The sequence below is a fragment of the Strongyloides ratti genome (genome assembly GCF_001040885.1).
Source record: "Strongyloides ratti genome assembly S_ratti_ED321, chromosome : 1".
Taxonomy (NCBI): Eukaryota; Metazoa; Nematoda; class Chromadorea; order Rhabditida; family Strongyloididae; genus Strongyloides; species Strongyloides ratti.
The window spans coordinates 8,581,214-8,606,311 of record NC_037307.1 but is presented as its reverse complement, the minus strand read 5'-3'; the positions used below and the strand labels follow the sequence as shown (position 1 = coordinate 8,606,311).

Genomic DNA, 25,098 nt, shown 5'->3' with positions numbered 1-25,098 from the left:
TTTTAATGTAGATTATTAAATTTTATTAAATTAATTGAAAGAAAAAAAAAAATTATTTCAAATTTACAATTGATGTATTAAATTTTTTAAATCTTTAATATTTTTACAATTATTCATTAATACACCTAATAAATGTTTTATATTTTGTTGATTATATTATAAAATTTAATTTTTTTTCTATATTTACACTTTTTAATATTATTATAAATATATATATGTATAAAATATAGAAAAGCTATATAAAATTTAATAAAGAATTTAAAAAATTTTTTACAATAAAATATCATAATAATGAAAATGAAAAAAAAAGTCTATATACGTAATAATCATTAATTTTTTTAATGAAAAGTATTAACAGAATTAGAAAATTTCATTTGAATTTCTTTATTTATTATTAAACAACTTTCACATTTTTTTCTTATCCGTAACTCATCATAATTGTTATCTTTTCCCAAAACATTTACTGATGAAATATAATCAAGTTTATAAAAAATTTCTTTATAAGTTTTTATCAATTCATTAATACTATGAGTAGTATTTATATAAAGAGTTATCATATTATGTTTACAAGGATAATTTGTATTAGAGTGATAATTTTTACCAAAATCCATTATGATATCTTCAATAAAACTTCTATTACATGAGGATAATTTAATTATTTCAAGTTTTGGATTATTTTTGTATAATGTTAAAATAAATTTTGGATTTAAAATTAATGTATGTTCACATTCACAAAGATATATCTTTTCTAATTTATTCATAAATTGAAGACCAAGTTTTAAAAGAAATTGATCTGATCTTTTTCTTGTACATATATGTCTTATAGATATATCTTTAACATTTGATATTTTATCAATAAAATAATTAAAAGTATTTAAATAATCATCACCAAAATCACTAATAGATAATGTTTCTAAATATGAACCTTTTCGGCACCAGTTACCTAATATTTTAAATATATCAGGAGAATCAGTACCATGAATATCAATAAAAGATATATATTTTTCATCAAACATTTGTAAAGATTTTAATAAATCCTTCTTATCAGTGATAAAACTCTATAAAAAAAAATAATAATTAAAAAAAAAAATTATTTAAATTAATGTTACTTTATAATGTTTTTTGATAAAAAAAGGTTGGCAATTTTTTTTAAAAGATGATATAATAAGATTAACCATAAGTTGATCACCTCTACAATTACTTGCAATAGCAACACGTAAAGCATTTTTTTTTCTTAAATGATGATGGTTTTCATCAATAATTTTATAAAATCTTTTGTTAACTTTTTTTGCTGAGATGAGATCTTTGAATGGAAGTAATTGAAAAATTCTTATATATATTTCATTTGGAAGTGAATTAATAGATATTGGTATACATTCCAATCTAGGATTCTTATCCATTTTATAAAAAATAGAGAAAAATTTTTAAGAATAATAACTAAAATCGTAATAATTTATATATATATATGTTTTTGATATGTAATGAATATTGTCTCTTCAAGTTATAATTAAAAAAAATTCAATGATAGGTCAAAATGAATTTGTTGATTTATATAATATAAATATTTTTCATTTTTTTTTATATTTTATAAAAAAAATTGAAATATCTAATACTAATATACTAATGATTTTTATAAGAAATTAAACAATTTATATAATTAAATATTAAAAAAAAAAAAATAATTTTTATAAAAATATTTTACATTTTAACGAACAAGCTTGTATTTTTTTAAAAGATATACATTTACGCTAACATAGCTATTTACTTTTAATTATTTCTTCTTTTAAAGGCAAGGAAATAACAAAGAATCTTTCAAATGTAAAATTGTTTACAATAAAAAGGACAATTTTTTTTCCTATAGTTTGTTGTCATGTGGAGAGAAGATAGAATCACGTAAAAATAAAAATATGAATTTAATATTCATATATACATTTTATGATTATAATTTTTTTTTTGATTTAATTAGTTTTATTATATAAAATAAAGTTTTTTTTTTATTTTGATGTGCTGTGTATTAAAAAAAAAGTTTTGCCTTTTTTTTATTATTTTTATTTAAATAAGCTGTTGAACTTTTATTTAAATTAATTTTATTACGCTTAAAAAAGATTAACATAATTTATTTTGCATTATATTTTTAGAATTATACTGTTATTATTAAATTTTAATAAACTTTTATAAAATATTTGTTAAATATATTAACAAATAATTGAATCTAAATAGAATTATTTCTTTTTAAATTATAGAATAAATAAAAACAATATTAATAACATATGTTATAAATTTATTAAAAAAAAAAGCTGTTACAAAATTAATTGATATAAATGAGTATTTATTTATTTTTAATAATAAGATAAACCATCATTATGATATTTATCTTCACTACCAAACATAATATTTATCCAACTATGAAGTTGTTTGCAATTTCCACAAAAATTAAAGATACAAATATGTTTACCTAAATCCCCAAAATTAACTTTAGATAAATTTTTTCCATGAACAAAAAGAGTTATATTTTGAGAAATTGACACTGGAGTTTCATCTATACCATAAGTACATTTAAGAAAAAGTGTAACTTCTGTATGATCACAAAGATTAGATTTTGTAGTAGTTTCTTGTGCTTTAAGAAAATCATTAATAAGTTGTTTAGTAAAAATATCATTTGTTGATGAAACTTCAAGAACTCTTAAATTTTTATTATTATAAATTAATTGTTTCATTAAATTATTATCAAGAATTTTAGTATTTTCACATTCAGTTAAGATTAATCTTTCTAATGTTGTTGTTGAAGGTAACATTAAAGATGGATACATTTTATCACTTTCTTTTTCTTCTTCTTTTGGTTTACCTATACAAATATGTCTTATTTCAAGATGTTTAATATTTCCTAAATTTTCAATAAGATTTTGTAAATCTTCAAAATCATGAATACCAACTCTATCAATATAAACTGTATTTAATTGTGTAACATTTTTAAAAGAATTTTTTAATGATTTAAAAATTTTACCACTACCACAGTCAATGATATTGAGACTAAAAAGATTTTTTATATCAAAAAAGTTAAAACTTTTAGAAAGTTCATTACCATTCTCAATATCATTCTAAAAAAAAATTTATATAAAAATATATTGAATAAATAATAATTTTTACCTTTGTAAACATTTTAAGATTAATACCTTTAAAAAGATCAGGTTTTATGATATCAATACGAAGACCAAAAGTAGATCTTCCCCATTTTTTGTTACTTTCAATAACAATTCTAGAAGCATTTTTAATACTAACACGATAACGATTATTATCGATAAGTCTATAAAATTTTTTACAACTTTCTCTAATATTAAGAAGGTCTTTGAATGATAACATACTAAATATATGTACCAATATATCATCTGGTAATAGATAAATATCTAATGGCAGTTCAGTAATTTCATTATACATTGAATTTTCCATATTTTTGTTTATTAAAAAAAAATTATAATCTTAAAAATTAATATTATAAAAAAGAAAAAAAAAAATTAAAAAAAAAAAAAAGTTTTAATGACGATAAAATTTATATAAAATAGAAAAATTTTATATTATAAACATTTATATGGTAAAAATAAAAATGTATTATATAGTCTTCATCTAACAAAGCTATGGTTTATTAAAAAAAAAATTCTTTATAAAATGTTATTTTCTAATGTATAACATTTATATACATATATTTATAAAAAATACTTTTTTTTTGAAGAATATTTATAAATAGAATTTGTATATATGTATATGTTGTTGGAGCGTGATTTCTTTAACAACTGTCCTTTTTATAAATAGTAATATTTTTTTTATAAAAAAAATGGCAACCTAACATATATGTATATTATTTTTATAAAATGAAATATATATATATATATAAATAACAAACTGTGAAAATATTAATATATCTTTTTTTTTTCATTAATATATAAATGTCTTATGATGTTAAATTATTAGAAAGAATAATATTTTGTCATAGATATTTTAATTATTTTTATCCATACATTTATAATTTTGTAATAAAAAAAAGAAAGTTAAAAGTATAAAAAGTAAAAAAAAAAATGTAATATTTTTAAAAAAAAATAATTATTGTAAATAAAGTTAAATAGAATTTTTAAAATAATGTCATTTTTGTTGATGGCATTTAAATGATCTTAGGCTAATGTTTTTTTTTTTTGCCTGTGAATATATTAAATAATTGTAGAATTGAATATTTTATTAATTTTATTTTTTTATTTTATAAAAATCCATTAAGAAATGGGTTTTTGTTAACAAAAAATTAAGAGAAAATATTCAATGTACTTTATAAACTTTTGTACATACACAATATTTTAATGACTTTAATTTTTATTTAATTTTTTTTTATTGAATAATCTAAAATCAGAAAAAAAAAAGTAAATTATAGTTATTTATTTTTGATATTTTATTTTGTTTGTTTATAAATATTAAAAATAAATAAAAATTAATATATTGATTTATTCTATAATTTTTGTTATCCAATATAATAATCAATTTATGATAAAAAATTATCATGAAAAGAAAAGTCTTTAGACTTACATGACATATCCCATTTCCTCCAATTTCGATGGCATAATTTACAAAGTTTTTCAAATGATATTTCTTCATGATGAAGGGTTGCTAAAAATTGGTAATTTCTTATATTTTCAAAATTATTATTATTTGTATTCACAAAAATATCACCAACTTCTCCTTCAGTATAAAGATGAATTTGTATATCATTATGATTACAAATTTCATACTCAATTAATTCTTCTTTTTCAATAAAATTATTTCCAATATCTTTTATAAAATTCTTATTTGGTGATCTGATATCAATATATTTTAATTGAATATTTCTTTCAAATAATTCTAATAAAAATTTTAAATTTAAAAATTTTGTATTTTTACATTCTGTAAAGACAACTTTTTGTAAACTTGTAATACATGATAAATTTATCCATAAATAATTAATATCATAATTTTTATTATAACATATATGTCTAATTTCAAGTTCTTCTATTTTTTCTAATTTTTTAACAAATATTTCAAAATCTTTAATATCTTTATGAGTAAAAGTATTAATACAAAATGATTTGATTGACAATTTTTGAGGAAATATTGTATTTATTACATTATATATTCCAATATTATTACAACTTGTAATAATTATTGAATTAAGATTTATCATATTAAACATTCTTAAACTTCTTACAAGTTCATTTCTATTACTAATATTTTTCTACAAATATTATAAAAAGAAATCTTATTAAACATACTTTAGAAAAATTAGTTTCATTTTTTTGGACAACTAGACTAATAGTTATGGAAAATGATGATGGTAATGATTGTTGAGATTTATTTGTAATATATAATATTAAAGGTTTTTCTCTATTCATAAGAAAATAATATTTTTCAATAAGTAAACAAAATTTTTTTGTTACAGTTTTAGTTGTTACAAGATCTTTGAATGAAAGATTAGAAAATATGCGGATGAATATTTCATCTGGTAGAGGATATACATTTTGGATATCGATAGATTTATTTATCTTATTATTATTCATTTTTTTTATATATAACAATGATATATATATAAAGATGTTAATAAATTAAAAGTTTTATAAAATCTTTAAAAAAAAAATAATATTACTAATAAATGTTTATTAATTTATCAAAAAATGAATAACAAGCTTTTATTATATAGTAAAATTTTTTTTAATACTTTTCTATTTTTATAATTACAAATGTTTACATTCTAAATTAAATATAAAAAAATAAATATATTATTTTAATATAAATATGATATTATAATGAAATTATGGTAAAAATTTACTTTCTATTGTTTATAATTCAATAACATATGTTAAAAATACTTAAAACATACAAATATTTTCATATTATTATATAATTGAAATATTTTGTTTTCATTTTTTCAATAATATTAAAATGTTGTTGAAGATATATTATGTATCTACCCAGATATAAACGCTTAATTGAAAAATATATACATAAATATTTAAACAATAAAACATTGATGTAAAATTTTATACTTGTTAAAAAAAATTTTTTTTTTTTACTATGTCTGAAGAATGTTTTCAAGTAAAAAAGTTATTTTAATTATTCTAAGATGACATAAAAAAGTACAAATATATAACATTAATAATTTTATTTTTCTTACTAACTAATTTAAATGTACTTATCAATTTAAAGTCCCAGGACAATAGTATAAAAAAATATATATATATGTACTTAAAATTTTATTGGTTAGTATATAAATGTCTTAGAAATATATACATAAGAAATATACATAAAGGAGAAAAAAAAAATAAAGAATTAAGCATTAAAATATTTTTTTAAAAAATCTCTGGTTGCCAATTTAACATTTACACCAAAGTACTCTATGTCCATTGGATCTAAATGACGCCCATTTGTTTTATCCATTGCCATAAGATTAAGATACATAATCTTTATCGTCTCATATAACTCATTGGTGCCGACAAAGTTTTGTGTAGAAACAAGAGTATCACTTAAGTTAGTTTGATCTTCTGACACATCTTGGTTTCCTTCACTCAAAATTACAGTGGCAGAAAGACCTGAGTCATAACTGATAGTGCTTAATGAAGAAACATCTTCTGTCACATTCTTTGATCTAACTCTTGAACTTATAGACGATTCCTCTGCTTCCAGTGTTTCATCACTGTCCTCTTCTACTACACATAGACTACTGCATGTAAAGTCACCAATAAAACTCCTTGAAGACGACGAACCATTCCACCGTTTAGGAGCAATCCTTGTAGATTCAGCTAGTGGTTCCCAATCGACAGCTAATTTATTGACTCCATTCCCATCTTCAAACGAAAAACTAGGATCTTCAGTTTTATTATTATCTCCACAATATTCTTCCTCTGGTTCTTCTTTAATTGTCGTTTCTATTAAAGTTAAGGAATGAGTACCTTCAAGAGATACATTAGTGTTGTCCTTTTTGGTGGTCTTTCTTCTACCAGACTGCCTTGTTCCTGATTCTTTTGTACGTCTTGAAGATGCTCTCGTCGACTTGTTAGAGGTAGCCGATTGTGTAGATTCATTTATAGTCATCTCACAATTGTTTGAATCCCCTGCGAGATATCCAGTATCATTAATTGATATTTTATTTAAATCCGAAAATATTGTAGAATCACTAATTGTATCTAAATTTAAAAAAACAATATAATGTGGTTTTGAAAAAATAAGTACATACCTTCTGTGTCAATAACAGTATCATGAAATACACGCTTTAAATTATTTTTCTTTGTAGTGGGAGATACATGACGAACACTCTTTCTAGTTTCACGAGCCATGATGAAACGACAAATGTCCTGGTAAGAAAAAAAGTTTCTGTTTTATAGAATTTATGTCATTACTTTTCATGACTTTAAGGCAAAAAATATCATTAGAGTTGTAGATTTTCTATTACAAATTTTAATACTTTGTTGACATGGTTTTTTTTTACTAATATTAAGTATAATAGTAAGGGGTTGTAGACGTATGTTTCTTTGCGTCATTATCGTAAATGATAAAACTTTACATATTTATGTTTTTAAAATTTTTTCTAAAACGTTAATATTTAGAAATATTTAATTGAAGGGGATGTATTCTTTACAACAATTTTATTATCTGATATTTTTTAATATTTGTTTTCATGGCAAAACACTTGCCAGACTTAAAGCTGATTTTAATTTAACACTTAGGGTTTATTTTCAACGAATAAGTCATCAATTTTCGATAAAAAAAAAGAAATAAAAGATTTAAAGTTTATAACTTTTGGCCAATTATAAGTTTAAACTTTGTAATATATAATTTTTATAAAAAGAATAATTTGATTTATTATTTCTAGTTTAACTTTACCTGTTCAGTTTTACTTTTATTCAAAACTTTAAAATGAACATCACCTTTGACAAAGTTATTATGGTAAAATTTTTTATCTTTTTTTCCAGTAATAAAATACACAAACATTTTTCAAATTAGCATTAAAAGTGTATTCATTAAATTGTTTTTAAGAAACAATCAACTTTTAGTATAATTATGGGGATGAGAAATTTGAAACGTTAAAAATTATTATCAATAAATTTTATAGATAAAGAAAATGGTAAATGTTTTCAGGGATTGTTTTATAATTTGAATAGTCAAACTTAAATTAACATAACATATGATTCAACTAACTTCTCAAACTTTTTAAAAGTAATCTATGTTTGAAGATTTTTCTAATTTTTAATTTTCCCTAAATTTAAATATTATGTCTTTTTGGTCTTTAAATTTTTATTATCGTAATTTTACCATAAGATATAAACAATGAAAAAAAATATTAAAATGTTTTTAACATATATAATCCATCATTAAAGAATAAAAATTAATCAATTACAAAAAGTTGTTTAATTTTGTTTTCATTGTAAAAAAAGTTGTAACAAAAAATATAAATTTTTCTAAAAAGTAATTCTCTTAATTTTTCTAAAATTTTAGTTTGAAATTATCATTATAGAATAAGATTAGTGTCATTGAAATTATTATAATAATTTAAATTAGATAAATTTAAAAAATATAATTATTTTAAATATTTTCAAAGATTTTTAAATAGTTCAAATAATTTCTAAATTTTTGTCTTGATATCTAGTAATTTATATTTTTTTTGTCTAATAATTATAGTATTTTTATTGTTGATGTTAAAAGTAAATAATTTTTACTACTAATAATTTTTTTTCTGTTTCATTTTTATCAGCATTATAAAATATGTGTAATTTTATATTTTCTTGTGACTATAAAAATATTTTTAAATATCTGGGATATTCTTATTTATTCTTTATAACCAAATGATATTACTGTATCAGTTATGACATACAAGTAACCGGTAGTATACTACCAACATTTTGTCTTATAACACTTTTCTGTGGAATATCGCATCCTTAGTAAATTTAAAATTTTTCTTCTAAATATTCTGTAGTTTGTTTATTTCATTTAAAAATCCATTAAATGGCTTTAGTAAAAGGTACAAAAATACGTCTTGATGATGATAGAAGTATTGGAAGACGAAGTGTTTATTCAACGTATACAAGTTGCACCAATGCATCCATAAATAGTGGAATTACATCATACAAGTAAGTTATTTTTTTGATATTTATTTATTTTTTAATAAAAAGTGATCTTGATGAAGAAGTTCAAATGGAAATGGCTTCAATTACAAATGCTTATACAGAAATTATAAAGGAAAAGAAAGGAAATATAATACCAGCAAGTTATTTTTATCTCCATTTAAATTCATTAGACATGCTGTCAACAGAAAATACTATTCATTTTCGTGCTAGTTTAACACTTTTATTAGTCTTATTAAGACAACTTAATTCAACTACCATAATAAGAAATTTTGATAAAATGAATGGATGTTTAATAAGATATATGGAAAATAATCAAGTAATTCAATCAAAACCTTTATCAAGACTTGTCATTGATTGTTTAATTAAAATTTATTCAGTTCAATCACCAAATTTCTGGGGTGATCGTTCTACACATGTTTATATTTCAAAAATTTTATCTTTTTCTGTTTTGTCTGATGTTAAAATGAGTAAATGTACAGGTGTTTGTTTACAAGATTTGATAAGAAATATTTGTAGTTCCAAAAAAGCTGCATCTGAAAAGTTGTTAACAGAAATTTTTAGCTTTGCTTTAGCTGTAATTGAAAAAGTATCTGAATCAAGGAGTCCTGAAGCATTAATGTCTTTAGAAAAAATTTATAATGACTTATACAAATTTGCTCCTTCAGGATGTGTTGCAAGTATCGTTGGTTCACTAACAAATATCATCTCAGGAGAAAATGAAGCTGTTGAAAAATATGCATTATGGATGTTAGAATCAATCTTTATATCAGAATTGAAAGTTGAAGAATTTGAAGAAAAGTCATTAGAACAACTTGTTGCTTATTTAACAAGCAAATCTTTGAATATTATGAGTAGAGATTTAAGATTAACATTTGCTAAAACCATTCATAGAATAACAAAAACTTCTGTAAAATTGTTTCCAAATCTTGGAAAAGGAAGTCTTATTTGTGGAACATTTAAGACTTTCTGGAAAATGGGGCTTCAAATTGATGGATATACTATTCAATCATTAACTGGTTATGCTACTGATTTAGCTCAAATATTTAAAGGAAACATTAAAGAAATTGATAATCTTTTGGGTGAAATATTTATACCATTACAATCAGGACAAATTAATGAATCTGATGTTTCTGTAGCTTTCTGGAAAGCAGCTGTTATTGGTTTCAATAGTTATCTTAGTCATTCAAAAGTATTTATTGATGCTTGTCAAACTATGCTTATTCATGCATCACAAGAAAATACTGTTATTGCTGAAAAGTCTCAGGATCTTCTTTTTACAAGTATTGAACATGCTGGATTTAATGTTTTAGCTAAACATTTGGAATTATACATTGATTTACAATATGAAGGCCAACCTCTTCATTTAAAAAATGCTTATTTACTTAAAGCTTATTGTACATCAAAAGTTCCTGCTTCAATTCAATTATTTATTGATTTATTCCTTGGGCAGATGAAAAGTATATATGATAGAGCATCAGAATCATCAAATCAACATGCTAAAACATATTTTAAATTGCTTCACCATATAATTGAATTATTAGAACATATTGTTAATAATCCAACAGACTTTAGTACTACTTGGTCAACAGTTGTTCAAATGATTGTTGAAGGGTGCACTACAATGATTGAAATGAAAAAAGCATTTCTAAGAGTATTAAAAAGTGGCATTGGATATGTAAAAGCAAACATTAATAATGAAGAAATTGTTGAAGCATTTAAAAAAACAACAGGCTTATTTTTACCAATTCTTCTTCATGCCTACACAACAAAATCAGTTAATACTTCAACAAATACCATTGAAAATTTGTCAAAAGATTTTGTTCTTGATATTATGATGGAATGTACAGCATTCCTATCTCCACGTGCTGCAAATGGTATTTTTAATACAATTGTTAAAAGATATGATGAAATTACTGAAGATTTTACTGAGGCAAACATTTATATTAACCTTCTACGTTTTATTGTAACATTTGGTGATCCTAAATTGATTGAAGATGTTTTTAATTTTTGTAAATTAGTATACACTGGAAAAAGGGGTTGTGGTGATAAAGTTCATGTAATGAGAGTTTTTGGTAAAATTTATGAAAAATATTCTGATCCAGCTTTTAATGATTTTTTCAACAATGTTGCTTGGACTCCGGAACAATTAATATCAGACACTAATTTTATGAATCTTGAAGATAAACAAACAGTTTGTAGAAATTATATTTTAGTCAAAATAATTGCTACTCAACCAGACTATTCTTCAGTTTATAAAATGTTTTATTTATGTAGAATTCCATTGTTAAAATCATTAGCCAAAAGAAATAACAAAAGATTTAAAGAGAGAGCTTCTAATGATTTAAAGGAAATCTTTTTATTCTTATCAAAAATGGCTAAAAATAATAACATTGAATTAAATAAATGTATGGATGATTATATAAGTGTCCTTCTTGAAGCAATAAATGATTCATATCATATTGTAGAAGAATATCAGGCAAATGATTTAAGAGAAGGTGCATATATTGAATTGGTTAATTTCTTAACAAATCATTATCAATACGTATGTTCTGAACTTTGGGAAAGATTGGTTAACTTTATTAATACTACAGTTGTTTTTGAAGTTGATACATCAAGTATAATATGTTTACAAATGAAAGTTTTAAAATATTTAGTTAAATCAATTCCAGAAACATTATATATGGATAATCGTGCAAAATTATTAGAATTATTACCACGTTATACTAAAAGTATGGAATCCAATACAATTAAAGCACATGCTAGAATGTTGATTTCTGAATATTTAAATATTTGTGAGGAAGATGCTATTCTTGAGGCAATTAATAATAAAACACTAACTACATTTGTTCATAATGTTGTTAAAGATAAGAAAAGAAAACAAGGAAAATCTATTTGTGGTGATGATGATTCTGAAGGTTCTATTCGTAGTAAAATGACTGTAATGACAAATAGAACTGCTAAAAGTAATAGAATGAAAGTTGATAGTGATGAGGATGATGTAGATGATTTGTTATCAGTTTTTGGAGGTAATAATAATACAGTAAATTCTAAAACAGTTCGTGAATCTGGATATTGTATTCGTGAAAATGAAAATACTGATATACTTGATTTATTGGATGGTGAAAAAGTTGCTGAAAATATTATTGTTCCACCAAAGAAAAAACAAAATATAAAAAAAGTTGAGGAAGAAGATAATCTAATGTTTTCTAAAGATAAAGAGGGTAGACTTGTTATTAAAGATCTTGAATTAGAAAATAAACGTAAAAGCGGTTCAAAAAGACAGGCTGAAGATACAGAAATGAAATCAGCTTCTGATGATGAAGAGGAGGAAGAAAATAATTTAACAGTATCTAAAAAGAAAGCTAGACGTATGATAAATGCATCGAAAAGAATGAAATAATAATTTCTGTTTTTTTTTTCCCTTTGTTATAATTTTTGTTAATATTCAAAGCCCTTATCTGTTAATTGATAAATACTTCTAAAAAGTTTTTTAAAAATAAATAGTTGTTTCTTATAACGATGTTTTTGAACAGTGTTTATGTAAAATTTTTTTCAACAAATAAGTTTTTTTACTAAGATTATGGTTTCCCTCCTTAAAGATAATCCTCTCTATAACGATGTGGAACCTATATATTCAACTGAAGAGGAGTTAGCTTGTGTTAAAATTGCTCTCTCTGAAGAATGTAAGTTTAATATATTACTATATTTTTTATTTTTTAAAGTCATTGATAGATTTGCTTATATGCGAGCATTAATAGATGCTGGAGAGTATTCAAAAAGATCTTTTGATTTAACAACAGAATGTATACAACTTAACTCAGGAAATTATTCTATATGGAAATTTAGAAGAGACTGCCTCAAAAAATTAAATTTAGATTTAAATGAGGAGTTGCAAATGATTTCTGAGGTAATTCGTGAAAATCCTAAAAATTACCAGGTTTGGCGTCATCGTCAAGAAATTGTCCAACATCTTGATGACTACTCACATGAAACATCATTTCTCCTTGATATTATAAAAGATGATGATAAGAATTATCATGCCTGGCAATATAGAGTATGGTTATTAAAAAACGAAAAACTAAAGTTTAACAGTGAAATTACTTTTACAAATTATCTTTTGGTACAAGATTTAAGAAACAATTCTGCTTGGCATTATCGTCAAGTTGTTTTTTCTGAATCAGGCAAACTTGAAAATGATGAAGAGTTATACAAAAGTGAGGTAGACTTTGTATTAGATGCAATTAAAACTGTTGATAATAACGAAAGTGCCTGGAATTACTATTTTTGGTTGTTTACTTTGTCAAAAGATAAAGAAAGTATAATTAAATATTTAGATTTTACCAAAACATTAGATACAGAAAGTTCCCGTGTCCAGAAATATATATTCTTTATTAAAGTTTACTCAAGATTATTAAATAGTAAAGATACTAAACTAATGGAAATAGATGAATTGAAAAAAGAAATTAAAAATTGTTGTAATATGTTAATACAATATGATTTAACCCATACTCGTTATTGGGAAAAAATAATTCAATCATTAAAGATGTAATATTTTTTTTGTAAAGTTTATTAAATTAAAAACTAAAATAAAATATTTAACTATCATTTGGTGTTTCTGTATCTTTGTATCCTAGTGTTTTCCAATCATCTTTATCCATAAGCCCTCTTTCCATTCTACAAGAAAAGTAATTTTTAGCTTCCATCCTACATTCTGAATTTTTACTTTTATGTTCATTAAGACATATCATATATTTTAACATTTCAAGTTTACAATCTCCTTTATAATCCAATGGAAATGATCCTTTAAGTGGTGCTGAAACTTTTTCTATCCGACGAAATGGTCCAGAATCCATTTATTTAAAATTAATTTAGAATAGACAAAAATAATATATTCATATAAAAAATATAAAGTTTCTTGAATGGAAATAATATTTAAGTTTTTCATTAAAAAATGGATAAATGTATCTTCATTAAAAATAAAAATAAATTTATAATAATTATTTAAAAAATGGAAATTTTATTCAAAGATATAGTTTCAACATAATAACATTGATAACTTTTGTTTACTATATGTGTAAAATTAAAAACCGGTTTTTAAAATTAAAATGTAGCATGATTGCTAATAAGAAACTATAAATGATATTATAATCATCCTTTAGTGTTTATTAATTAAGAGATGAAGTATTTTATTTTACAATTTTCACTTTTATGTTCTTTAATTTTAAATGCTTATTCATCAGGTGGTATGTTTTAAAAAACATATCTAATTCTTAAATATTACTTTATTATTATAATAATTATATAGGTGCTGAAAAACTTTTATCTTCTATTTGTAAAAGAAAACCAAATTTATCGTATTGTTTAACTCATTCAACTACCACAACAACAACAACTAGAATTCCACAAGCAGCGAGAAAAATTTTTACTAGTAGTACTACTAAAGCTACCACTACTACTACTAAAAATGTTGGAGGAAAAAAAAATGATTTAGTTCCATTTCCATTTGGTTTAGATAATAGAAAAAAAACTACTCAACAACCAAAAATTGATCCAAAAGTATTGAAAGAATTAGAAGAAGTTAAACAGGTAAAACATAGTCAATTTCAACACACCAATCATTGGGGATTTAATGAAGCTGAGGCAAAAAAAGCATTTAACTTTTTTATGGCACGTGAAGAAGCTATCAAAAGAAAAATAGAGGAAGAAAAAAAAAAGTCTACAAAGACAGTTTCTCCTAAGGTGAATTCATAGCTTCATTTCTAATTTTTTTCTCTTCTCAATTTTTTTTTTGCTTAACCTATACTTTTTTTTTATGCTTGTATATGTTTGTTAATAAAAATAAGTTGTTTTATAACTAAACAAATTTTTTTTTCATAGATTTATGATTCTAAAACAGAATCCTTAGAATCTTCATTAGATATTAGCGATAATAAAAAATTGGCCTTGATAAATGAAAATGGAGAAGAAAAGATAAATAATAAAGTAAATAATGACCTTGATCCGTTTAGTGAAATTGAAACTAGACCTGATACAGATAAATCAAACTCCCAATCGTTTCTTCAACAAAAAGCTAAATTTGTTAATAATATTAATATTAATAAAAATAAATTACCTACTCCATTACCATCAACTGGATTAGGTGTAGTGGAAAGAAATGGTTTATTAAAAGATTTAGGTGATATGGTTAATATAAATTGGGGAATTGGTGTTCCAGTCACTGGAAATGATCCTGTTCGTGTTGGTGGTCAATTTGGTGTTGGTTTTGGAAAGAGTGGTTCAGCTGGTGGTATGCCAGAAATTATCCAAATACCTAGACAAGGATGGAAATATAGTTTAAATGATTATGATGGTTGGGGCATGCCTGTTATACCTAATAGAGCATATAAATATTGGAAAAAAGTTTATAATATTGAGTCAAGTGAAGAAAAAAATATAGAAGAAACAACAGAAATGCCTCAATCACCTTTTCATTAGAAATTTTAATTTATTATATAATTATATATATATTTATCAACAAATTTATTTTATTTACCTAAATTCATTGCTTTAGATAAAAAAAAAAATTATTTATCTAAGTCCTTTCTTTTTAGCTGCTTCAATCATTTCATCTTGAAGGGCTTCCATTATCTCAAGTCTTTGAGAATATTTTTTATCAAAATCAAATAATACCTTCTTTTGTTTCCAATAATTATTTTTAATTCTTTCCCAAGCCCATGGACCTTCCTCTTGAGTTCTATCTATCCATACTTCTATTTTTTGGAAACTCCACCATGTTATAAAAACAAAGCAACAAACCCATGCACTACAAAGAAAAAGTAAAGGATATACTTCATAGGCATGTCCTAAACGACTTATCAAAAATCTAAAAATAATTTTTTTTTATTATTATACAATTAATAAAAAAAAAATTACCTAAATGGGGTATCACCTTTTAATTGTGGATTTGAATATTTACTATTACGAGAAATATTTCTTTCATATTTAAAATATCCACTTTCAGTGGGAGAAACAGACAATTGTTTAGGTGATACTGGTCTACCAGTTATCCCAATAACTTTTGATGCTAAATATCTTTTGAAATTGATTTCAAAAAATTTTTTCATTAAACTTTCTTTAGTAGCAAGTTTGCTAAGCATTTTATCATTAACCAACTAGAAAAAAAAACAATGAAATATATTGAAAATATATAGATATATAGAACAAAATATTCTTAAACGTGTAAAATTGATAAAAAAGTATATATACGTGCATATTTGAAAAATTTCATTATTTTTTTATAAACAGAAATGTTTATACTTCATATATCTGCTTAAATATTTATTATAATCATGATTAAAGAAAAAAATTTATGGGAACCAAAATTAAGTTTAAAAAGTCAAAAGAAATAAGAACAAAAATAAAATGAAAAAGATTAAACGTCTATCGATGAAACTATCGTTGAATTTATAATATTGAAAAATGTTATCATATTAAAGTGCAACTGACAATAAAAAAAACAGATGTTTGATGCATTATTTAAATATTTGTTTATATACTATTGAAGGATATTGTTTTTTAAAGTAAAAATAATAGGAAAAGATTCAAAATATTATTAATTATAAATATTTTGAAATACATTATAGTAATTTTAATGAGAAAAAAAAATGTTGTTTGAAAAATTTATTTTCAATAAATTGAATTTTGGTATTGTATATATATTTTTTTATTATAAGATTCTATCATTACAACTAACTTTTAATTTATTGAACATTTCTTTAAAACATTGATCTTTTTTTCTCTGTTTATGTGATTATTTAATATATATCTACATGTTTTTTTTTTCATAATTATTAGAAAATAATACCTAACATTTTATGAAATTTAATTTTTAAATTAATTTAATTTAATCCATTGATAAAACATTTAACAAAAAATAAGACAACCTAAATTCTTAATGACAAATGTTATAAATTATATAGGATAAAATTAAAAAATTTGTTTTTGAAATTATCACTCATAAAAATGGTATAAAATTTTTAATTTACCACAAATCCATTTTTATTGTCTTTTTTTAAAAAAAAATTTTAAAGAAATTTTTATAAGTTAAATTTTTAATGTAACAGGAACCGACATTCAAATGGTATCAAATAAAAATTTACTACTTTTATTTCAAGTTAAAATTTTTCTAACAATAGCCTTATGTTATAAGATGTATTATATTGTTATAAGATAAAGAATAAATTGCACTTTTAAAAATAATATAAAAGTTTGTTATACATTTGCCATTTTAATATAACAATAATATTTATATAAAACAAATAAAAAACTTGGAACAATTAACAATTGTTTACAATAAATCTTTTTCTAGAAAAAATAATTCTATGAATAATTAAAGTTATCATATTCATTTAAATTCATAAAATATTTAAATAATATTTTTATGTTAAAGCTTATTTTTTATTATAAATGTTTTGTAAAAATATTTTTTTAATTACCTTATTTAAATGTTTTTTTTATATCTTTATGAGTTATTTTTGTAAAATTACATAGTGTATCTCTTTTTTTATATACAATTATAATAACCTTTCAGAAATGTTAAGTATCATTTTATTATAAAAGAAATTGCTTTTTGAAAATAAAATACATTTTTTTGATACTTTGAACTATATTAAATAATATAATAATTTTTGACATTATTATTTAAAACATTTGTTATATAAAATAAAAATTTATTATATATAAATTTACACAGTCATTAATTAAAATTTTCTGAGTAATAAAAAATTGTACTTATTATTGTATTAGTAATCATTAAAAAAAAAACTTTTGTTAAATTCAAATCATTTTTAATGAATTACTCTTATTTTAATAATAAAAAAATTTAATAAAATGCTTGAATCATAAAATCAACTATAAAAATTTTCTAGTACTCTGGTTTTTTTGTTCACATCATCATTTATTGAAAAATTGGTTATTGTAACAATGCTCAATTAACCGTTAAAGATATTAATAGCTTTATCATTCAACATCAATTGTCTGTATTTATGATTGTAAAGTTACATACCTTTAGATAAATATTTTTTTATGACATTACTTATACACTTTACAATTGAAGAAAGCCAATTTTAATTTATTGTTGTAATAAGGAAATATTTCAATTAAAATGTTTTTTAACTTTTATCTATAACAACTACATGTTATTAACATTTGTTCTATTTTTTATTTTTTTACTCATAACTAATAAAAAAAACTATTTGATAGTTTTACAATAATAAATTAAACATGTTTTTTTTTTATTAATAAAAATTTTTTACCTGGTGTAATTTATTAAACTTTTAAATAATTTAATTATATAAATATTTTGTAAATATTTACTTCAGTTGGTGGCATTTTTTTACTTAAAATAAAAAGATACCACCAGATTAATTTATTGTAACATTAATTAAGTAATGAAGTACTTTGGTGTTTAAATTTCCCAACTCCGTATTCTAAACAAGTTAATTTTTAAATGATACTATTATCAAATAATGGTATTTATAAATTTTCTTGATTTTTAACTAAATTAATTTTATTTTATATAATTTTTTTTTTATTAATATTAATTAAAAATCTACGCATATAATAATATTAATCCTTGATTATCAATATAACTTACAATATGTCCTTGGGAATCAAAAAAGTATGGAAAAAATTTTTAATTATTATCATTGCAGATTAGCAAGTAATAAAATAATGAAATTATTGCCGGTATATATATATATATTTTTATTAGATAAGTATCTCTTTATATAAAAAGTTTATTCAAAAATGGTACATAATTAATAGTTAATTTTAACAACATTTTGAAGGACTTTTTAATATATAAATTTAAATTTTATCAACAAAATTTTTAAATAACTTTTTAATTATAAAATCTTAACTTGACATAATAATTGAAAATACTACCTTTTGTAATATTAAATAACTAAAACTTTCTTCAAAGGAAGTATTGGTCACTTCTATTAAATAAAACAACATAATTACAAAATACATTTAATTTAAAATGATGTGATGAATTTTGATATATTAAAACTTGTTTCAAACTTTTACGATGCAATTTAATTTTATAAATAACAATCTTTAGTCGATTGTTGACTTTTAGAGGATCTACTAGATTAAGATAAAATATTAAAAAGAAAAAAAAGAAAAAAAAAAAAGATAAAAAAACACATATTTTGAAGATCAAAAATTTTTATTGTATCTCTTTCGTAATGAAAGAAAGGCACATAAAACAATTGGCAAATTAATATCCTGGAGCAGTTCTTGGTGCTAAATAAAAGAAATGTATAAAATATAATGATTATTAGAAACTTACGTGGACAGTGGTTGCATGATCCTTTGTCTCCTTGTGGTCCTTGTGGGCCTGGTTCTCCATTGGCTCCTGGTGCTCCTGGGGCTCCATCTGATCCAGCATCTCCAGCTGGTCCTTGTGGTCCTGGTTGTCCAGCTTCTCCTGGTGCTCCTGGTTGTCCATCAACTCCTGGTGCTCCTGGGGCTCCGGCTGGTCCAGCTGGTCCTTCTGGTCCTTCAACTTCTTCAACAATACCTGGGGCTCCTGGAGCTCCGGCGTTACCTGGTGCACCATCAGATCCAGCTGGTCCTGGTGGTCCTTGGGCTCCATCTGATCCTGGGTGTCCTGGTGCTCCATCACTTCCTGGGGCTCCGGCGTTTCCTGGTGCTCCTTTTGGTCCTGGGTTACCGGCTGGTCCTGGTGGTCCGGCTGGGCAGTCAAAGCAGAAGTCGAATGCTGGTGCTGGTGTGGCGGCTGGACCATCTGGGCCATCTCTTCCTGGAAGACCTGGTGCTCCATCTTGTCCATCTTGACCATCTGGTCCTGGTGGTCCTGGTGGTCCTTGTGGTGAAACACCACATCCACAACATCCTCCGGTTGGTTGAGCAGCGAATGATCCATCAACACCTTCTGAGGTTCCGTAACCAGCTTGACGAGCAAATCTTCCTCCAGTAACTTTAGAAAGGACTTGGGTTCTTGTTACTTCTTTCCAGATATTTCCAGAACGAGATCTACAGAAATCTACTTCATTTTGCATAACAGTTTGCATCTGTTGCATATGATTGTAAAGCATTGGTACTGAGAAAATAGAGATAAGTACTGCTACAGTAGAGATAGCAACAGCTGCAAAAGCAAATGATCTCAAAGAGTCAGCTTCACGTTCACGTTGAATGTAGATTTGCTTGTCTTCCATTTTTGAATATTAGATGGGAGAAAAGATGATATGATTGAAGTAAAATAAGAAACTTTTATACTAAAAGTGAAAGGCAGTCATACAAATTAAATCCCTCCCCTATAGTAAACCAGTTAAGGGCAAAAAAGTTTCATCTATCCCTTTTTCTAAAAGATATTTTATATAAATTAGAATACCTAAAGGAGCTCGTTTGGTTGGGCTCGTTGAAGGACATGAGCTTCGCCAATAAATAATTGATAATATTCAATGACTAAAAGGAAAAATATATATTTAATGAATTATAATCTTTTATTTTTGTTTAATTGTAATATTAAATTTAATTACTACACAGAAAACCATGATCTCATGGAAGGCAATAATAATTTATGTTATTTAGACATTTATATAAGTTAATAGTATATAATTGTAAAAAAAAAAGTTATTTTAAAAAATCTGGATTCCATTAACTGTGAAAGAGATTTACAAATATAAAAGAATATTATGTAAAAACAATTATCTATGAATTCCTTGTGTATAAAAACATTAAAATGATACAAGTACTAATAACTCCAGCTAATATAAGTTTATCTTTCCTTTTTTTAATTCTAATCTTTTGTAAAATATCATTTATCATTGGATACTTTTGTGTCATTTGCTTTAGACTTCTCTTTGCATTAATTAAAATACTTTTTTGTCCATACAAATTTTCCTTTACAGACATTGCAAGGCTAAAAAATTTGAAAAATTAAAATTAATGTTAATTTTTGTTGATGATGTAACAGCACTTTTGAAAAGCGCTTTGAAGGAGACCTTGAAATAAACAAGGCTCAGATAAATAATTACTTGTTTTAATATATTATTTTCATCATTAAAGAATTTGTAAGAAATTTTATAGTTTTTGTTTATAACAACAACATATACATGCACAATTTTATTTATAAATTTAGTAAAAAAAAAAATTTCTTGCAATTATTTAACGAATGCATAATTGTACGTCAACGCAACAAAACTATTTCTTTTTAAAAATATTTTAATACAATTAACAAATATTACTTTTTTTTAAAAAAAAAAAGAGTAATTTTACCAAATAATACCCTGTTATATTATACCCTTAAAGATAAAAATAATTTTTATTGAAAATTAAGTTTACATCAACAGTATGATAAAAAATGGAATGTTTTCATCAAACTGTTACAAAAAATTTAAATTCCTTGTTTTATTAGTAATCATTAAAAATTCTAATAAAAAAAAGAACCTAAATTATACACTTAATTAATCATTTTAATTTTTTTTAGAAATTTTTTTAAAATTATTTTTAAAAAAAATTACCTTAATTGTTCATCCATTAAACGATCACAAGAATTTATACGTTCATTTTCTCTCATATAAAGATCTGTATTCCTTCCATTACCTCTATTATTAAGATTAGACTCTTCAATTTGAATAGTACAATTTCCTCCAATTAAATCTTCTCTATAAATAATTTATAATATATATATATTATTATAATAAAATTACTGGTTAAAATTGTTATAAGAAAAAAAAAATTCTTTAGTTACCTCATTAATTGTGATTCGATATTATTTTTTGATCTGGTAAATTCTGTACAATAATCACGTAAAATATCATGATGACGTCGTAAAGTATGTGTAATAGCGGCATTGTTTGTTAATGAGATATCTTTTGACATCAATACATCCATCTATAAAAGTATATTTTTTTTAAAAAAAAATTTTCTTTTCAATTAAGAATTTTTTTTTTTAAATGATATAAAAAAATATACTATTTTTTTTGTCTAATTTTTTTTAAATTACCTCATCATTTACTGTAGTAAGATTTTGAATTAACTGTTCAATTTCATTACAAATTAAAGTAAAATTATCTTTTTTATTTGTCAAGGACATTGTTTGTGATCCAAAAGAAGAACCACTTGCTGTAAGTTTGTTAAAAGTCATTAGCTTTGAATCTATCTCATTTTCATAAATTCTTGCTCTCTTACGCAATCCTATAAAAATGAAAACAATAAAAATAATCTTTTTAAACAACAGATCTATTCTCAGTTACCGTCCCAACTATTGGCCATCGTGTTAATATTAATTTTATATAAAACAGGCTTCTGTAAACAATACCTATAATATAATATAATGAATGCTTTTAAATATAAAAAAGATTGATTTATTATTAATTCTATTGTAATACATTGATTAATTAATATAAAAGAATTTAAAAAGACTTTTTCAAAAAAAAAAGATTGTAAAAACAAGATAATGTGGTAACAAAAATAAATCTTACTTTTTGAATAGTCAAATGACGTGAACATGGACATTAACAATGTCAAGTCTCCAATAGGCAAAAATACTTCGTCACAAGAAATTGGATCGAGTAACAATTATTTAAAATTGGGTCTTTGACGTTTTTTTTTTTTTTTTATTCCATTATTATATAATATAATTTAACATATTATTTTATCTATATGCTTATCATAATAATGATTGTATATATTATATATTAATTTTCATTATATTATAAGATTGTTTAAATATATATATATATATTTTTTATTTTATATTGATATGATAAAGATGTTGAAATAAAGTTTAATAAAAAAAAATGTATACATATATATTAATCATAATGAAATATATTTAATATATATTATATTCTATATAATTAAAGTTACAAAAAAAATAGGTTTTTTTTTTGATTATTTTGTTTTTACCGCTTGAATCTAGTTGAATATTATTTTAATTAATCTATAGAGACATTTATAAGATGCCTTGTCTGTAATTTTGATAGATCAGGTAATATATATGAGATTCTTTTGTTCTCCCTCATGATTTTATTTATTTCGTGCAAAATCTTTTTAAAGAAATAAAGACTACCAGTAGAGAAAGATGAGTAACTATAAAAGGTATTTTAGTAATAGATAAATTTTATAAAAATAATGCTAGTTTGATATTTATATTTATATAATATTATATATATAATATATTATTGATACATATATTTATTTATTCATAATGTATTAAAAAGTAATAGCATTTAAAATTTATTTGACTTCTTATTATTTAAAGAAAGATTTGTTTAAATGTTAATGGGTTAAAAAAAAAGTTTTTATGCAAATGAATGATATATATATATATATATGTAGTGCCATCATTAAAATAAGAGAATATATATATTATATTAAAGACTTCTTCGGTACGACCTATGACACGGCTGGTTTGGCATTTCCTTTTTATATTACAAGTGCGGATTTCATTATTGAATTACATTTTATAATCCTATTAATCTTCTTTTGTCTTACCGTTACAATATTATTTTATAGATGTTACAATTATAATCTTTTTAAGGAAATATCATTTTATCTGTTTAATTTAAATGTTTTTGTTGCGATAAAACCTCTTAAAATATTTTAACATTTTATTTTATATATATATATATATATATATATATATACATATATATTATATCCCCTTACAAACTATAAAAATTTAAAAACCCATATTTTTAAACGACATTTTTCATCTTTGTAATTGATCTATTTTTCATTTAAATGTTATATAAGAATATGAACTATATTTTAAAGTTGTATTAAAAATGACACGATAGCTTAACTTTCATATAATTTGTCATTATGATAAAAATGTCATTCTCTATATAAACAATTATTTTTTTAATAAATTGATTAATTTTTAAAAATTATATATATCTATTTTTAATATTTAAATATTATAAAGTAATTTTTTTTATTAAAGTTAATTTAGGATCTCTTTATTATTTTTATATATTAGATTTTCTATATATTTATATAATATATTTTTTGTATGATCGATGTGATTGAAAGAATAGTTATGTATGCTACTATAAATCATAACTCACCATCACAAAGTATTCCTTCGATGACTGGTAAATTCAGTACATTTGGTAATGTTTCTGATTCATCATCACCACTATCTTATGCTTCAATTCCAATAAATGATACAAAAATTTCTATGTCTAATGAAAATAATAATATTAATCCTATTTCAAGGATTGAAAAATCTATCCTTCGTTGGCGATCAAAACACGATGAACATAAAGAACAATATAGAGAAGCAGCGGCGCAGTATATTAATGAAAGTCGTAAAGATGTTCAACGTCAGCATTATAAGTAAGTAATTTTTATAAGTTTATTAACTTTTTCAAAGATACCTGGAAGATATGATTAGGAAACATCAAGAATTTGTAGTAATAAGGCCAGAAGATGTTTCCAAAAACAACCTTTCAAATTCTCAATATAAATGGATGAATAATCAAAAACGTAATTATTATACTAATATGTCTTTCAATTCTCAGGGACCTTCATATTATCAGCCAAATCATTCTTTAAATACTAATGTAAATAATGTATCACAGAATTACTATAATTATCCAGATTCAAATGTATATTTTAATTATCCTGAATCAAATGTTTATCCAAATTATCCACAACCTATGGTAGATTATGAGGTAAGAAATGGATCACAATTTTTGCCATGTCCAGAATATAATCAAGAAATTTATAGTCAACAGGGAAATATCCCACAAGATCAACATCAAAAATTCTGGTGAAGTTTTTTAAAGTATTCTTATTTAGAATGCATAATAAATGAAGTTCAAATTCAAACAATTATCATATTCATTATATTTTATTATTCATTATATTAAAAAAAAAATAAAATCTTAATTGGGTAAAAAACTATTAATAATTATTATATTTTTTATAAGTTTGAAATTCTACGTTT

The 25,098-nt window shown here is 22.6% G+C and overlaps 12 protein-coding genes across 12 annotated transcripts; 4 read left to right on the top strand and 8 right to left on the bottom strand.

The window, feature by feature from the left end:
• Positions 1 to 338: 338 nt before the first annotated feature.
• On the bottom strand, positions 339 to 1,400 carry SRAE_1000269000 (F-box domain-containing protein; the record flags this gene model as incomplete). Its single annotated transcript, XM_024649795.1, has 2 exons — positions 339 to 1,058; positions 1,110 to 1,400. The coding sequence occupies 2 exons, from the start codon at positions 1,398 to 1,400 to the stop codon at positions 339 to 341; spliced, it is 1,011 nt and encodes a 336-aa protein (XP_024503637.1).
• Positions 1,401 to 2,339: 939 nt separating this feature from the next.
• On the bottom strand, positions 2,340 to 3,447 carry SRAE_1000268900 (F-box domain-containing protein; the record flags this gene model as incomplete). The annotated part of the gene is made up of 2 exons (XM_024649794.1): positions 2,340 to 3,098; positions 3,148 to 3,447. The coding sequence occupies 2 exons, from the start codon at positions 3,445 to 3,447 to the stop codon at positions 2,340 to 2,342; spliced, it is 1,059 nt and encodes a 352-aa protein (XP_024503636.1).
• Positions 3,448 to 4,522: 1,075 nt separating this feature from the next.
• SRAE_1000268800 (F-box domain-containing protein) lies at positions 4,523 to 5,570 on the bottom strand (the record flags this gene model as incomplete). Its single annotated transcript, XM_024649793.1, has 2 exons — positions 4,523 to 5,248; positions 5,286 to 5,570. 2 exons carry the CDS (start codon positions 5,568 to 5,570, stop codon positions 4,523 to 4,525), a joined length of 1,011 nt encoding a protein of 336 aa, XP_024503635.1.
• A 769-nt stretch (positions 5,571 to 6,339) lies between these two features.
• On the bottom strand, positions 6,340 to 7,343 carry SRAE_1000268700 (Hypothetical protein; the record flags this gene model as incomplete). The annotated part of the gene is made up of 2 exons (XM_024649792.1): positions 6,340 to 7,193; positions 7,244 to 7,343. 2 exons carry the CDS (start codon positions 7,341 to 7,343, stop codon positions 6,340 to 6,342), a joined length of 954 nt encoding a protein of 317 aa, XP_024503634.1.
• A 1,666-nt stretch (positions 7,344 to 9,009) lies between these two features.
• SRAE_1000268600 (Armadillo-type fold domain-containing protein) lies at positions 9,010 to 12,531 on the top strand (the record flags this gene model as incomplete). The annotated part of the gene is made up of 2 exons (XM_024649791.1): positions 9,010 to 9,134; positions 9,177 to 12,531. 2 exons carry the CDS (start codon positions 9,010 to 9,012, stop codon positions 12,529 to 12,531), a joined length of 3,480 nt encoding a protein of 1,159 aa, XP_024503633.1.
• A 180-nt stretch (positions 12,532 to 12,711) lies between these two features.
• On the top strand, positions 12,712 to 13,680 carry SRAE_1000268500 (Protein prenyltransferase, alpha subunit repeat-containing protein; the record flags this gene model as incomplete). Its single annotated transcript, XM_024649790.1, has 2 exons — positions 12,712 to 12,814; positions 12,854 to 13,680. 2 exons carry the CDS (start codon positions 12,712 to 12,714, stop codon positions 13,678 to 13,680), a joined length of 930 nt encoding a protein of 309 aa, XP_024503632.1.
• A 46-nt stretch (positions 13,681 to 13,726) lies between these two features.
• Positions 13,727 to 13,984, bottom strand: SRAE_1000268400 (Cytochrome c oxidase assembly protein COX19; the record flags this gene model as incomplete). Its single annotated transcript, XM_024649789.1, has 1 exon — positions 13,727 to 13,984. One exon carries the CDS (start codon positions 13,982 to 13,984, stop codon positions 13,727 to 13,729), a length of 258 nt encoding a protein of 85 aa, XP_024503631.1.
• A 323-nt stretch (positions 13,985 to 14,307) lies between these two features.
• Positions 14,308 to 15,605, top strand: SRAE_1000268300 (Hypothetical protein; the record flags this gene model as incomplete). The annotated part of the gene is made up of 3 exons (XM_024649788.1): positions 14,308 to 14,374; positions 14,437 to 14,870; positions 15,009 to 15,605. 3 exons carry the CDS (start codon positions 14,308 to 14,310, stop codon positions 15,603 to 15,605), a joined length of 1,098 nt encoding a protein of 365 aa, XP_024503630.1.
• A 93-nt stretch (positions 15,606 to 15,698) lies between these two features.
• Positions 15,699 to 16,267, bottom strand: SRAE_1000268200 (Hypothetical protein; the record flags this gene model as incomplete). The annotated part of the gene is made up of 2 exons (XM_024649787.1): positions 15,699 to 15,993; positions 16,044 to 16,267. 2 exons carry the CDS (start codon positions 16,265 to 16,267, stop codon positions 15,699 to 15,701), a joined length of 519 nt encoding a protein of 172 aa, XP_024503629.1.
• Positions 16,268 to 19,392: 3,125 nt separating this feature from the next.
• On the bottom strand, positions 19,393 to 20,353 carry SRAE_1000268100 (Nematode cuticle collagen, N-terminal domain and Collagen triple helix repeat-containing protein; the record flags this gene model as incomplete). Its single annotated transcript, XM_024649786.1, has 2 exons — positions 19,393 to 19,418; positions 19,465 to 20,353. The coding sequence occupies 2 exons, from the start codon at positions 20,351 to 20,353 to the stop codon at positions 19,393 to 19,395; spliced, it is 915 nt and encodes a 304-aa protein (XP_024503628.1).
• Positions 20,354 to 20,849: 496 nt separating this feature from the next.
• SRAE_1000268000 (Golgi SNAP receptor complex member 1) lies at positions 20,850 to 22,652 on the bottom strand (the record flags this gene model as incomplete). The annotated part of the gene is made up of 7 exons (XM_024649784.1): positions 20,850 to 21,060; positions 21,662 to 21,805; positions 21,892 to 22,034; positions 22,147 to 22,337; positions 22,397 to 22,404; positions 22,443 to 22,461; positions 22,625 to 22,652. The coding sequence occupies 7 exons, from the start codon at positions 22,650 to 22,652 to the stop codon at positions 20,850 to 20,852; spliced, it is 744 nt and encodes a 247-aa protein (XP_024503627.1).
• A 1,534-nt stretch (positions 22,653 to 24,186) lies between these two features.
• Positions 24,187 to 24,925, top strand: SRAE_1000267900 (Hypothetical protein; the record flags this gene model as incomplete). The annotated part of the gene is made up of 2 exons (XM_024649783.1): positions 24,187 to 24,485; positions 24,523 to 24,925. The coding sequence occupies 2 exons, from the start codon at positions 24,187 to 24,189 to the stop codon at positions 24,923 to 24,925; spliced, it is 702 nt and encodes a 233-aa protein (XP_024503626.1).
• Positions 24,926 to 25,098: the final 173 nt, after the last annotated feature.